This window comes from Leuciscus leuciscus (genome assembly GCF_965113295.1).
Source record: "Leuciscus leuciscus genome assembly, chromosome: 14".
Taxonomy (NCBI): Eukaryota; Metazoa; Chordata; class Actinopteri; order Cypriniformes; family Leuciscidae; genus Leuciscus; species Leuciscus leuciscus.
The window spans coordinates 37,425,885-37,440,096 of record NC_138738.1 but is presented as its reverse complement, the minus strand read 5'-3'; the positions used below and the strand labels follow the sequence as shown (position 1 = coordinate 37,440,096).

At 37.5% G+C, this 14,212-nt stretch overlaps 2 protein-coding genes across 3 annotated transcripts in view; both read left to right on the top strand.

The window, feature by feature from the left end:
• Positions 1-6,359, top strand: part of col28a2b (collagen, type XXVIII, alpha 2b) — a 36,804-nt gene extending 30,445 nt beyond the window's left edge. The window contains exons 26-36 of one of the 2 annotated variants that reach the window (XM_082189885.1): positions 9-77; positions 1,223-1,291; positions 1,381-1,449; positions 1,531-1,611; positions 1,789-1,824; positions 1,908-1,944; positions 2,899-3,456; positions 4,450-4,706; positions 4,862-5,069; positions 5,748-5,939; positions 6,031-6,359. In XM_082189885.1, coding sequence (XP_082046011.1) covers positions 9-77; positions 1,223-1,291; positions 1,381-1,449; positions 1,531-1,611; positions 1,789-1,824; positions 1,908-1,944; positions 2,899-3,456; positions 4,450-4,706; positions 4,862-5,069; positions 5,748-5,939; positions 6,031-6,038 — 1,584 coding nt within the window. In that variant the 3' untranslated portion in view covers positions 6,039-6,359. The other variant, XM_082189884.1, reaches the window with a different exon arrangement.
• Positions 6,360-7,909: 1,550 nt separating this feature from the next.
• On the top strand, positions 7,910-13,468 carry klhl41b (kelch-like family member 41b). The gene is made up of 6 exons (XM_082135970.1): positions 7,910-9,123; positions 9,983-10,140; positions 10,257-10,364; positions 11,466-11,651; positions 12,110-12,256; positions 12,981-13,468. Exons 1-6 carry the CDS (start codon positions 8,017-8,019, stop codon positions 13,090-13,092), a joined length of 1,818 nt encoding a protein of 605 aa, XP_081992096.1. The 5' UTR covers positions 7,910-8,016; the 3' UTR covers positions 13,093-13,468.
• Positions 13,469-14,212: the final 744 nt, after the last annotated feature.

Here is a 14,212-nt window from a genome sequence, read left to right as displayed (position 1 = left end):
TGTCTCAGGGTGATGTTGGCTTCAGAGGTTTACCAGGCCAACCTGGACCTCCAGGGGAAGGAGTGCAAGGACCACCAGTACGTCATCAAACACAGTCCGATAGTGATGATGTGTTGAGTTAGCCTTTATCAATCTCTCTCAGCTCTTCTTAGTCTTGATTTAACACATTATTGCATTAGATCTTCTCCCATTGTGCCATAATATTTCTAAATTGGATGGGTAAGATGCAGACATTATAATTAAATAAGTACAATTAATTTAAAATGTGAAAATCTAAAATATAAATTCTTTGTTAATGTAATATTTACACTACCATTAAAAAGTTTACTTTTCTTTTTTTAAAGAAATATATGCCTTTATTAATCAAGGACACATTCAATTGCATTGAAAGTAAAGACATTAAAAAACTGAAAATCCTGAAATAATATTAATATAAAGCAGCACAACTGTTTTCAACATTGATAATAATAATAAATGTTTTTTGAGCAGCAAATCATCATTATTAGAATGATTTCTGAAGGATCATGTGACACTGAGACTGGAGTAATGATGACGAAAATTCAGCTTTGATCACAGGATATATATATTTTCACATAGAAAACACTTTGCTGTAATAGTTTTTATTTTTAAATGCTGTTTTTACTGTATTTTTGATCAAATCAATTCAGCCTTTGTGAGCAGAAGACACTATTAAAAAAATATTATCAACCACCAATATTTGAGCAGTATATAATTTATATTTTATAGTACAAAATATTAAAGTGCCATCTGCAAACAAATGTAGATTGTGCTTTTCTCATAATTAATAGAGATAAGTTGTAATAAGTAAAAAAAATTTAAAAAGATTTTACTTTGTTTTGTTATCTGCAATAATATTTAGACATTTTTTTAAGTGTGTCTTAAGTATCTAAATACCTTTTTGGAGACGCTGTATATGCCAGAGCACACGAATAAAACCTTTCTTTGGAATACATCCCATTCCTCAAAGGTTTCATCGATTACCACATCATCTTAACACCACATTTATCATAGTACTGTATCCATGATCGTATATTCACAGCCAGAAACACACATGCTCCTGCTTCAAATCTTTTACATATGTCCAACAAATCCAGATAATGTAATCCAGTGACATAAACGTCATTCCAGATGTCCGAGTTCTGCTTTTATCTCTGCATGAATGTGTTTTAACTTTTGATTTATGCTGAATAATCTCTCTCAGGGCAACATGGGAAGACCAGGACCTCCTGGGCCAACTGGGCCACCAGGACAAGGCATACAGGGTCCAAAAGTGAGGCACTGGCATACACACGTCATAGAGATTTGAACACATATCTATATCTAAACCTATAAGCGCACATCTTATATACTCTATTACAGGGAGATCAGGGTTCGCAGGGTGTATCCGGGCCAAGGGGACCTCCTGGAGAAGGAATGCCGGGGTCAAAGGTCTCAGGTTTTGCTATATAATCTATGTTACATGATTGGATATTCAAATATTGTTATGTAAGGTCCATTTGTGTTTCTCAGGGGGATCGTGGAGGTCAGGGAGAGAGAGGGATGAAGGGAGTTAAAGGTGACATGGGAGATTCTGGCATTCCTGGACAAACAGTTAGTAAACTAACCTCAGCGTTAACAGAGCATTTATAATCGGTCATAATACTGTATGCATGAGTTTCTGTAGCCATATAATCATCATTTATTATTTCGGCTGAGTAAAAGAGAGGCAAAATTATGTTTATAAAAAATAATCTCAGTAGTGTCATTAATTATAACTCACTTTTTCAGGGTAGACCAGGAATCAAAGGAGACTCTGGGCTAACGGTATGTCTTTCACATCATCATACTACAATATTCAAAACACACTGTGCATATTTCACTCATTCAAATATGATGTTTGTTTTTAGAGGGACGACATCATCAGATTGATCAGGGAGATTTGTGGTATGTTGCATCCCACATTACACTTAATATACAATGTGATATGCTTTATGTTTCGTTTAAAAGTTTGGGGTCGGTAAGATTCTTCTTCTCACCAAGGCTGCATTTATTTGATGAAAAATACAGTAACCTGAAATATTGTGAAACATTATTACAATGTTTCTGTTTGAATCAGTGTTATTTTAGTTTTATTATTGTTTTATTAGTATTTTGAATTAGCTTTTAGTTTTATATTTTTCGTTTTCTTGTTCATTTTGTTTTCTCTATATACAAATGTGCTTTTGTCATTGTATTTTTTTATATTTTTTATATTGCTATTAGGTTTGATTTATTTTTATTTCAGTTTTAATTTAGTTTTAGTTTTTATTTATTTGCATTTAATATTTGTAGTGCTTCAGCTTAAACTTATTTCAGTTTATTTCCAAAATGTCTAATTTTCTTTTAGTTTAAGTTTTTCAACTAATATTTATTTATTTATTTCAGCTTTATTTTATTTAACAGAAATGTTTGTAATAGTTTTAGCTTGTTAATGAATATATTGTAAAATGTACTTCATTCCTGTGATCTAAGCTGAATTTTCAGCATCATTACTCCAGTCTTCAGTGTCACATGATCCGTCAGAAATCATTCTAATATGATGATTTACTGCTCAAGAAACATTTATGATTATTATCAATGTTTCATGTTGTTGTTGAAACTGTGATAATTAATATTTTTCAGGATTCTTTAATAAATAGAAAGCAAAAAAAACCCAGCATTTATTTGAAATCTAATTTTACATTATAAATGTCTTTACTGTCACATTTAATCAATTTAATGCATCCTTGCTCAATAAAAGTATTAATTTCTTTTAAAAGTTGTACTGACCCCAAACTTTTAAATGGTATATCATATAGCGTACTTTTAGGCCAGTCTCACAGGTTTTAAGTTCATGAAATATACGGTACTGTCTTTCAGGCTGTGGAGTGAAATGTAAAGAGCGTCCTATGGAGCTGGTGTTTGTGATTGACAGCTCTGAGAGCGTTGGGCCTGAAAACTTTGAGATCATAAAGGACTTTGTGGCCGCACTAGTGGACAGACTCACTGTGGGACGTAATGCCACTCGAGTTGGCCTCGTATGTTACAGTCTTGAGGTCCAGCTTGAGTTCAACCTCGCTCGCTACATGACCAAACAAGATGTCAAACAAGCCATTCACAGGGTTTCCTACATGGGCGAGGGCACGTACACCGGCTCTGCCATCCGCAAAGCAACTCAAGAAGCGTTTTACAGCGCGAGGACGGGTGTGAGGAAGGTCGCCATTGTCATCACAGACGGGCAAACAGATAAACGTGAGCCTGTGAAGCTGGAGATCGCTGTTAGAGAGGCGCACGCAGCCAACATTGAGATGTACGCTCTGGGGATTGTTAACATTAGTGATCCGACACAGGAAGAGTTTCTCCAGGAGCTTAATCTCATTGCGTCGGACCCTGACACTGAGCACATGTACTACATAGACGACTTCAACACCTTGCCAGGTAATACTTCTACTGTATGAAAGTACTTCTCTGGTGATGGGAAGGTACATACCTTTGAATACTGAACGTATGGATGTGTGCTCAATATGTCTGCCCTCAATATGTGCATGATGCTTTTTCCCACAGAATCTCTTTATTTTTTATGATGATTTGATTGCACTGCTAACAACTTAATGCATTTTACACACAAACTTAAATAAACTTTAATATTAAGATAATAACTGCACTTCACTTCCTAAATTAAACATTCATAATAAAGCGATCATGCGGTGCAGAATTATGCTAGAATCATTCATAGTTTTGTTTCATTACCAGTACATTATATATCATTATTATAATTATTTTTATTTAAACATACATTTAAAAACTGCTGAATATGTTCCTTTATAAAAATGTTTACACTGTTAACACACAGGGTTGTTGACATGGGGAAAAAATGCATAGGAAAAATCCAAAGGAAAAAATATAGGTGTACTATTCTGACACCTTTAGCATACTATTTTCAACACAGTATGGTTATATATATATATGAAGAGTTCAGATGCAAAAGCCTCTAAGTGCCATCTGAAATTTTCTTCTAGAATGATCATTTTTATCAAGCTCGTTTATTTAAGTTCAGTAATTTCACTTAAATGGCAATTAATAGGTAATTTTCATTGTCATTTAAGTGAAATTACTGAACTTAAATATACAAGCTTGATAAAAATGATCATTCTAGAAGAAAATTTCAGATGGCACTTAGAGGCTTTTGCATCTGAACTCTTCATATATATATATATATATATATAATTTTTCAAAGTTGTAAATATAACAAAGATTTTTGGAGTATGTTTTACAAGGAAATATTATTTCATTCTTTATACTTTAACATTTCATGTTTAATTCAATGTGTTACTTGCCATTTTTGTAATTATTTGTGAAATTTACTGACTGATAATTATTTTAAAGTAATATTTCCCATTTTTCCCCTCTTTTTAATTGTCCCTCATACAGCTCTGGAGTCCAAACTAGTCAATCAGCTCTGTGAGGATGAGAATGGAGCACTTATCTTCAGTCGCATTAATGGTTTTGAAAACGGATATGGAATTAATGGGAACCGCATCAATGGGAACGGAAGGTATAATTCTGGCACCAACATAAATGAAGGGAACAGAGAGAACAAGGGATCACAATCTGGGATGAACACTGTTACTCAAGAGCGTGGGAAGGGAGAAAAGTTTGCTGTAACATTTGGTCCAGACATTAATAAGGTTAGTGTACTGAAGATAATGAATGGATTTTTATATTTGTGCTCTAATTTAATTTAGTTTTGAGTGTTTTGTGTGTGTGTGTGTGTGTGTGTGTGTGTGTGTGTGTGTGTGTGTGTGTGTGTGTGTGTGTGTGTGTGTGTGTTATGTTCCCTTAGGAGGCTGAGCGTGTAACTGAGACACCAGACATAAACACTTCAGAGCAGAGCAGCGGTAGAGGAGATACTCCAACATTCACTGGGACATCCACAAATAGCAGACCTTCATCAGGGACATCATCATCATCATCATCATCATCCACAACTGTGAACTCATCATCATCCTCAGTGCTGTATATACCAGCGCCGCGACCACCGTTACCTAAAGGTAAACACATGATACACTCAATAATACAGTCAGTAAACATTTTTTATATATATATTATTATTTTTTTCAATTCATAATTTTATTCAGCAAGGATGCATTAAATTGGTCAAAAGTAACAGTAGAGACTTTTATAATGTTTCAAAATATTTCTATTTTAAAATAAATGCTGTTCTTTTGAACTTCTATTCATCAAAGAATCCTGAAAAAATGTAGCACGGTTTACACACACACACACACACACAAATATTAAAGATCCCAAACATTTGAAATTTGGTGTGCATAAAAATACAAAGAGTCGCTTTTCACAAGGCAGCAAATTCCTGATTTTGTAGTTACTCATTCATTACTTACTTGCTTACTTACACTAATGGGCGAAATCCAATCAGAAATAAAACCTAAAACATTTGCCATCTCTTCTTTGGACCATGCATTTAGTCCCAGTTATGGTGGCAGAGAGAGAGCTTAACATGCTGCAACTAAAGAAAACACATGCATATAGAAAAAACACCAGCTTTGTGAAGGGATTCATGTGTTCACTTTCATTTGGGCACATAAACATTGTCTGGAATTCACCCAATAACAAAAGCAAGTGACGAAGTGACATATTCTCAGACATTGCCCACCAGACAGGATCTGAAATGTAATCTTGCTAAACATTGTTTTTACATCTGTGTTCAGAGTTTGTGCCTCTGGACCCCCGTTGTGGGCTGCTCCTGGATCAGGGCCCTTGTCGGGACTATAACATCCGATGGTACTACGACCGGCAGGCCAACGCCTGCGCACAGTTCTGGTATGGAGGCTGTGATGGGAACCGGAACCGCTTTGACACAGAAGAAGAGTGCAAGAGGACATGTGTGGTCGTGAGAGCAGGTAAAACACACTCCTGATAAGTAAATATTACAGCAAATGAAAATGGACACCAGTTCCTGCCATTTAGTCACACTATTTTCTTTGCATTTAGGAGGCTGATATCATTTGCCTTTATCTGTGATTCCTCACTTATCACTCCGACGGACCTGCACTGAAAAACACAAAGCATAAAAATGTTGTAGGAAAGGACATTTATTAAGGGACATTGTTATGCAACAGTAGCTAATCGAGAACTGTGAATAATCAATATTGTGATATTGTTATAGTTAAACAACATTAATTGAATTGGCATTTATGTAATAAATGAAATGCGTTCTTGATTTTGAGAACTAATGTTTTCAGTATCAGTGAAAGTTTGTAATTTTTTTTATCTCGTACTGTATGTACTTTTTGTAATAAACTATTTTGTACGTGGATAAATGGCTTGGCTGTTACACTGTCAACAAATTCAAAAGTTCTGTAATCCCATGTTCACTAAATGATGCTGTATTTTATGTTCAGCTCAAGGAGGATTTGTGCTCCGGTTTTACAGAACTCTGGTTTTTATTACAATAGATTTATAATGAGGTAACGTGTGGTTCTCTTGAGGTTAGACACTGCCATCTTCTGGAAAGAAACCATATTGTGATATTGTGATGTCCAAAGATGACTATAATACTTGATCCGTTAGCATTCACATTCATCTCAGTGGCAGCTGCATTCCTGGAAGTACATGACCTGACATTTTTGTTCATGTGACTAATTTATTTGGAGCAAAGGGTTGGCGTCTTAGCATAGTCCAGTTAGCTTCTTGCTACTGGTGCCCATACTACACCATTATAATGTTGGGAAAACTCTTTCTCCAATTTGTTGTCTTTCCACAAATGTATATGCATGAAATTCCTGGATTTGGTTAAATATAGTTTGGTACCAAGATAATCAATCCCAAAATTCTAAGAAAGCAGCATCCAAAAAAAAAAAAACTTACCACAGCTAAAGTCTATCTGTCTTAAAATATGACATCAAGCTGGTATATTAGTCATTTATCTCTGTTATTAATATCTCCTCATGCTTTAACAGTCTCACACATCTGTCCCTTATGCTTTGACTTAAATTACACATGACTCCTTCCCCCAACACCTTTCTGTCTGTTTTAATTTTAGTAATAGTGTCTCTAGTCTGGCTGCCGCTCTCCCCTGAGCCCTGAGATCTTTCCATTTTCTATGTTTGGAAAAACATGGAGTCCAGCGTATTTGTGATTATCAAGTTTACACCTCCTTTTGAAAGGCACTCATATTCCAATGAAGTTCAAATGATCAGTTTGAGATGTCTTTGTATTGACTCCAATTTATTGTTTAACTAGGAAGTATTCATCTTTGTACCTTTAGGGGTACAACAACTTGTCACCGGGGCAGTACAACTTTGTAGCTTATCTAAAACGTGCATATTAGTACCTTATAGTAGTAATATGTACCTTATGTTACTACTATAAACCTTGTAGGGGTAAATAAGGTACAAAGATGTCCCTTTGAGCTGTACAAGGTACAAATTTTGCACTTTTCTTTCTTTCAAGTGTGACTAACTACACTAAGCATTTCATCTCCTCCCAGGATCTGACGCATGTATAATAAAGTTTGGGGGACTCGAGGCACCGAGTGGTTGAGGCAGCTGAAAATGTCTCATCACCTGTTGTAGTCACAGCTGTCTCTAAACTCTGCAAGCGAACCCTTCATTTATGTAATTGAACTGAAAGACTCTTGCACAGAATCTTGCAGACAAAGTATAGAAGAATAGGATTGGATTGGTAAAACTTGCAGACGTGTGGCCCGTCCTGTGACAGCTGGCGTCTTGCCTGGCCATCACATTGGGATCCCCTTCTTCACAACCAGGATTGAGGGATGACAGAGGCAGTGGGGGTGGACAAGAGCGGGAGGGTTATATTTAGGATGGCAGGATTAAATAACAACCCCTTCACCCTGGGAATCTTTTCAGCTCTCTGTCCTTTTCCAGCCCGGACGGTGTGGCGAGCAGACCTGCAGCCACTTTCTCCACTTCTTTCTTCTCTAGTCCTTCATTTCCCATCTTGAAACACAACAACATGGATCCCAAAGCCATAAAGGAGGAGCTGCGGCTGTTCCAGAGCACCTTGTTGCAGGATGGACTGAAGGAACTTCTGAATGAGAACAAGTTTGTGGACTGCACTTTAAAAATCGGCGACCGCAGCTTTCCTTGCCATCGCCTGATCATGGCCGCCTGCAGCCCCTACTTCAGAGAGCTCTTCTTCTCCGAGGACGGCAAGGAGAAGGACAGCGGCAAAGAAGTGGTTCTGGATGACGTCGATCCCAACATCATGGACATGATCATCCAGTATCTGTATTCGGCTGAGATCGACTTGACGGACGACAACGTTCAGGAGATTTTTGCAGTGGCGAACCGTTTCCAGATTCCCTCAGTGTTTACAGTGTGTGTGAACTATCTTCAGCAGAAGCTTTCGCTGTCCAATTGTCTAGCCGTCTTCCGTCTCGGCCTTGTCCTCAGCGTTCCCAGACTCGCCATAGCGGCTCGCGATTACATCGCTGACCGTTTCGAAACCGTGTCTGCCGAGGAGGAGTTCCTTCAGCTGGCACCTCATGAGCTCTTGGCCCTCATTGGTGGAGACACGCTTAATGTGGAGAAAGAAGAAGTTGTGTTCGAGTCGGTGATGAAGTGGGTGCGCAGCGACAGGGCCAAGCGCATCAAGAGTCTAGGAGAAGTTTTCGACTGCATCCGCTTCCGCTTGCTTCCGGAGAAGTACTTCCGGGAGAAGGTGGAGAAGGATGACGTGATCAAGGCCGATCCTGAACTCGTGAAGAAGCTGCAAGTCATCAAAGATGCCTTCGGAGGAAAACTCCCCGAGAAGAAACCCAAAGAGAAGAAGGAAGGAGAGGCCGGAGAAGAGGAAGAAGAAGAGGAGCTGCTGCCTGGTTACTTGAACGATACTCGTAGGCTGGGGATGTACGGACGAGATCTAATCGTCATGATCAATGACACGGCTGTTGTGGCGTACGACGTGGCCGAGAACGAGTGTTTTCTGGCTGCCATGTCAGAGCAAGTGCCGAAGAACCATGTGAGTTTATGCACTAAGAAGAACCAGCTCTTTGTCGTCGGGGGCCTGTTCGTTGATGAAGAAAGCAAAGAGTCTCCACTGCAGTGCTACTTCTACCAGGTACAAATCAACTCTGGGTGAAAACTGGGTGTTGGTGTGATGGTAACCAGACTAGGTTTCTTAAACTAGCTTTACCTCCATAGTCTTTATGCTGGTCCACCAGCATTTATCCAGTCTGGACCAGCATGGAAATATTCTTTTCATCGGTCTTTAAACTAAATTAACTCTCAAAACGTAAATTAATTTCCAAGATACTTTTCTGGCATTTCTTTTTTTTTTTTTACAGCTTACGATAACGCTTTACAATAAGGTTCAGTTTGTTAACACTGGACATCATGAACTAACAATGATCAATACTTTTACTGCATTTAGGTTACGTTATAATCTACATGTACTAATACATTTTTATTATTTCAGGTTTTATAAATTAACATGAATGTTGTAAACCAATATGAATTACCTATATATGTATACCTATCAAGTCAAATTTCTTTGTATAACACTTTTCACAATACACATTATTTCAAAGCAGCTTTACAGTACATCATGACGTTAATGTTTATAATATCTTGATCTCTTCATGCCTTATAGTCGCATTTAGCAAATGAGAGCTGAGCAATAATATAGTTTTCATTTTGTGACAACAAGCAATCAAGAAGTTGAGATTTGCTAAAGTATACATCACCCTAACTTTATTTAAGAACTGGGTGATATGTCAACATTAAATATCTAAAATAATATGCATATGTAATCAATATTAGCCTATATTTTAAAATGAGCATGAACCTATTTTATGAATGTAAAAATAGTTGTTAATTGTTAGTTCATGATATCTAATCTGATGTTAATGAGTTGAACATAGTGAACCGAAGTGTTATGGAATTTATTTGTCATTTTAACACTATTTTGTCGTCTCCAGCTGGACAGTATCGCTGCTGAGTGGACTGCAATGCCACCAATGCCCAGCCCTCGATGCCTGTTCAGTCTGGGTGAATGTGAACACCTGCTGTTCGCCATCGCTGGCAAAGACCTGCAGACCAACGAGTCCCTCGACTCAGTCATGTGTTATGACTCTGAGTATGAATGCATCTAATATGTTCATCATTTTGTCTGTCCGACTGCTGATTCTGCCCTTCACACATGAGTCGGCTACTGGCTCAGGCGTGTGACTTCAATGTCTCATTTCATTGCAGAAAGATGAAATGGAGCGAGACCAAGAAACTTCCTCTGCATATTCACGGCCATGCAGTTGTCTCACATAACAACATGGTGTACTGCATTGGAGGAAAGACAGATGACAAGTAAGTGTGTGTGTGTGTGTGTGTGTGTGTGTGTGTGTGTGTGTGTGTGTGTGTGTGTGTGTGTGTGTGTGTGTGTGTGAATGAGATCATTGGTGCTCTCATTCACGCATATGGTGTAGTTCGCAGCTGTCTGTGCTCCATCAAAGTTCCTCAACAATCCTCTGCACAATGTGACACTTAAGGCAACAGACGCTTCGTTGGGTTTTGTCAGATCAGTATGTTACCCCTGTCGGCATCTGTCAACTCTTGTTTTCGCCGATTGAACATGTTGAACCTGCATTTGTCATTTGTCTTAGAATGTCTGAGAAATGACGTACTGTAGTTGGTCTGTCAATGCAGTGTGAATTGGCCTTTAAAACCCTCTTATCATGAGGAATACATTTGGCGTTCATCTTCGTGAAAATCAAATCTTCATCTTCAGTGTATTGACATTAGACATTATTATTACTAAAACACCTGAAGAACTAGAGTGAGTAAAAAGTAAAGAAACTGTCTGTGTAGAACCTTCTGAAGAATTATAATGTTTAGAAACAATGGCTGAAGTTTATTTTTGAGATAAGTAAATATTAATAAAAATTATACAAACATTTCTGTAACATTGTACAAGTATAAAAATAATTTTAAAAAAGAGTCAGAAAGTCAGTTTGAGGCGAAGCGTAAGTTACTAGAAAGTTACTCTTTCAAATAATGTGCAACCAATTAATTTTCACACAATTACACCAAGTATTTGTATTACAAATGTATATACAAAGTTATGTCATGAAACTTTAGAGTAACTCAATCTGCCAGTACTCACATGACTCTCTATCGGGCACAGCTGATTGGTTCCTGCTGTATCAGTAGCCAATGAGCTCACTGTTTAACCTTCAAATACTTGGTCAGCATTTGCATCTGCAGTGTAGCAGATCTATTCTGCCAAAACCAAACATATCAACACTGTCTTATAACCATTACCATGCCAAACACTCGAGAGTTGTCAAGACAGAAATAAAGTTATAAAGTTTTGATTTTAAGTTCAAAGCTAACACACATCAGTGCCCTGTAAATCCCTTTTGATGAAAACTTCTGAAAGTAAATAAATCTCTCTTGTCTCTCTCACAGCAAAGCTATCAATAAAATGTTCGTGTACAACCACAAGCAGTCTGAATGGAGAGAACTGGCTGCTATGAAGACGGCCAGAGCAATGTTTGGTGCCGTAGTTCACAAAGGAAAAATCATTGTAGCTGGGGGAGTGAATGAAGAAGGACTCACAGCTCTGTCTGAAACCTACGATTTTGGAACAAACAAGTATGATTCCACACCATTGTTATTTTAGTATTATTTATATACTTTTATAGTATTTATTTTAATTTTAGTGTAAGTTTTAGTCATTTTGTTATGTGTTTTTGTCCTTTTTATAAGTTTCTATTTAGCTTTCATTTATTTTTATTTCAGTTCTAGTTTTAGTCATGTTAGTACTTAAAATGTATTTCAGTTTTTCAACTACTATTTATATTTTATTTTATTTCAGCTTAATTTCAATTAACGAATAGTTCTAGTTTTAGTTGACTATAAACTATAGTGCGCCTGAACAAACTAAATCGATACTATGTTCTTTACAGGTTTGCTTGCCACGCGAAACGATAATATTTACCATTCTAGATGTTGTCTTCTTGTGCTAAGCCATCTTTTTTCCAGCTCTTCACTGTTTCTGCATGTAAAAATCTATACAATGCATTAAATTAATTAATATAATTTGCTCTCAGGTGGGACACGTTCACAGAGTTCCCCCAAGAACGCAGCTCTGTGAATCTTGTGAGCACCGGAGGAAACCTCTTCGCAATTGGCGGCTTTACTATTGTAGAGCTGGAGGACAAAAACATCGGACCCTCCGAGGTCACTGACATCTGGCAGTAAGTCATCCTGGTTTTGTGTCATCCAACCAATCAATCAATAAATAAACCAACTAATTAGTCAAGTTCCTAGAAAGAGCCCCGGAATAGAACTGGATGTCAAAATATAAGTAATGAGTTTCATCCCTAAAGGTGAATTATGTACGATTTTTTTACTAAAGATATTCAGTTACAGAAGTGCAAGCCAAATTTCGCTGCATTTAGACCTATCAAAGATTAAACAAGTCAAAGAAAACGGGGCATTGTGATGCTACGCGCTACAATGAATGTTTCAATACCATACAACATCATCACACACCCATTCACAAAGACAAATGTACCAGTTTATAATGTTAACATTGACATGTCAAGTTTAAACAGCCTCAAACTATTGTGGTGCATGTAAAAACAAAATGCGCCCGGTGCAGATCCGTTGCATGGGTTTATCATAGTCAACACGCTCGCGTTCACTTTAGACAAGAGTGTTAGTCTACTCAATTGCTTACATGACACATAGCAACACAGCTAAAAGTATTCCTACTTTTACCTGTTCAGACATATCTTCACAAGCACCCATAAGAGCTGTGTTTGTAATGTTTGAGTTGGGGAGGTGCGACACAAGAATGCTGTATATGCTGTATTTGAGTAATTCCCATAGGCGCCATTAGTATCGCAGAAAGGACATACTACATATGTAAACAGCTATTGATACATGACACGTGCATTGACCTGCTTTCTTTCACAGGTATGAAGATGACAAAAAGACATGGAGCGGCATGCTGAGAGAGATGCGCTATGCTTCTGGCTCCTCTTGCGTTGGCATGCGTCTGAATGCGGCCAGGATGCCCAAACTCTAAATGAAACCCCTCTTTTAAAGTGTGACTCCATATGGTCATGTGACCTTTGACCTCAGCACACAGCTGTCCGTGGTCATTTAAGCATAGTCTAAAATGAGAAACCAATGGAACTAAAAGTGCAAAAAAGCTTTTTGGGTTCTCTAAAGTAGTTTTTCTTTTACATTTTAGACTTAACAGTTAATGTGAAATGAATGTGTATGTGTGTGAACAAGCCATTTTTCATTTAATGCCATGACAGCAAGAACAGGTGCGCGCCTATTTCTGAGTTGTTATTATACTGTAATAAACATAAAAACTCTAGTATTCTACTTCAATACTTGTAGGTTACTATATGTATATGCATTTTATTTTGTAAAATAAACATTTTTAAACCATATCAACTAACTTGTGGTGTTTTTCTAGCACAGTTGATTTCCTTGATAATTGCAAAAATAAAACAACTATATATTCTGGCTAGTCACATTGTTTTTACAGCACCACATTTGTATTATTTATTGATCAATTACTTTTTAGTTTTCATATATTACACTGCTTTTGTGAAGCTGAACTAGATACTATTTCTTTCAGTACTGGGTGACCGGGATCGACGGCTGTGGTTTGGACTTCGGTATAAAGCACAAAGATTTGGTTCCATTGCCAAAATGACACACTGTGAGAAAGAATCATAAAAAAGTTTTGAAATGAACATGCAGAAGATAAACACAAAAAGAAATAGGGTTTAAGGTCTTCTAGAGCCCATCTACGGAGAGCCTGGCCACTCCCTATTATGTCCTATTGTACCGAATTTTGGTTGTAGTTCCACCAGAGTTCCACTGGGGGTGATCGCCCATGAGTGCAAAATGAATGGGAGTCTATGGACTAGACGGCTAAATTTGTCTCTTTCACCCGATTGCCGTTGAGAAATCGCAGATTTGATTGTAGGTTTTGCAAGTTCAACATGGGTTATAGGTCGAAAGTTGAATGAACGAGTACTTATGTCCTTTCGATTTCTTACAGGTTGAGTTGTTGTTGCCCATAACACGCTAGCATTCTGCTAATGAATGCTGATTGGTCAGATTACGACCAGAGATACCGCTTGATGGCATCGTGTGTGTGTGTATTTTCGGCGTGGTCTTTTAAA

Excerpts from the sequence above, each read along its gene's own strand:
- klhl41b (XM_082135970.1), top strand. The coding sequence starts at position 8,017 with ATGGATCCCAAAGCCATAAAGGAGGAGCTGCGGCTGTTCCAGAGCACC. Across the intron at positions 10,141-10,256 it reads GTCATGTGTTATGACTCTGA|AAAGATGAAATGGAGCGAGA; the intron begins GTATGAATGCAT and ends ATTTCATTGCAG. Across the intron at positions 11,652-12,109 it reads TACGATTTTGGAACAAACAA|GTGGGACACGTTCACAGAGT; the intron begins GTATGATTCCAC and ends ATTTGCTCTCAG.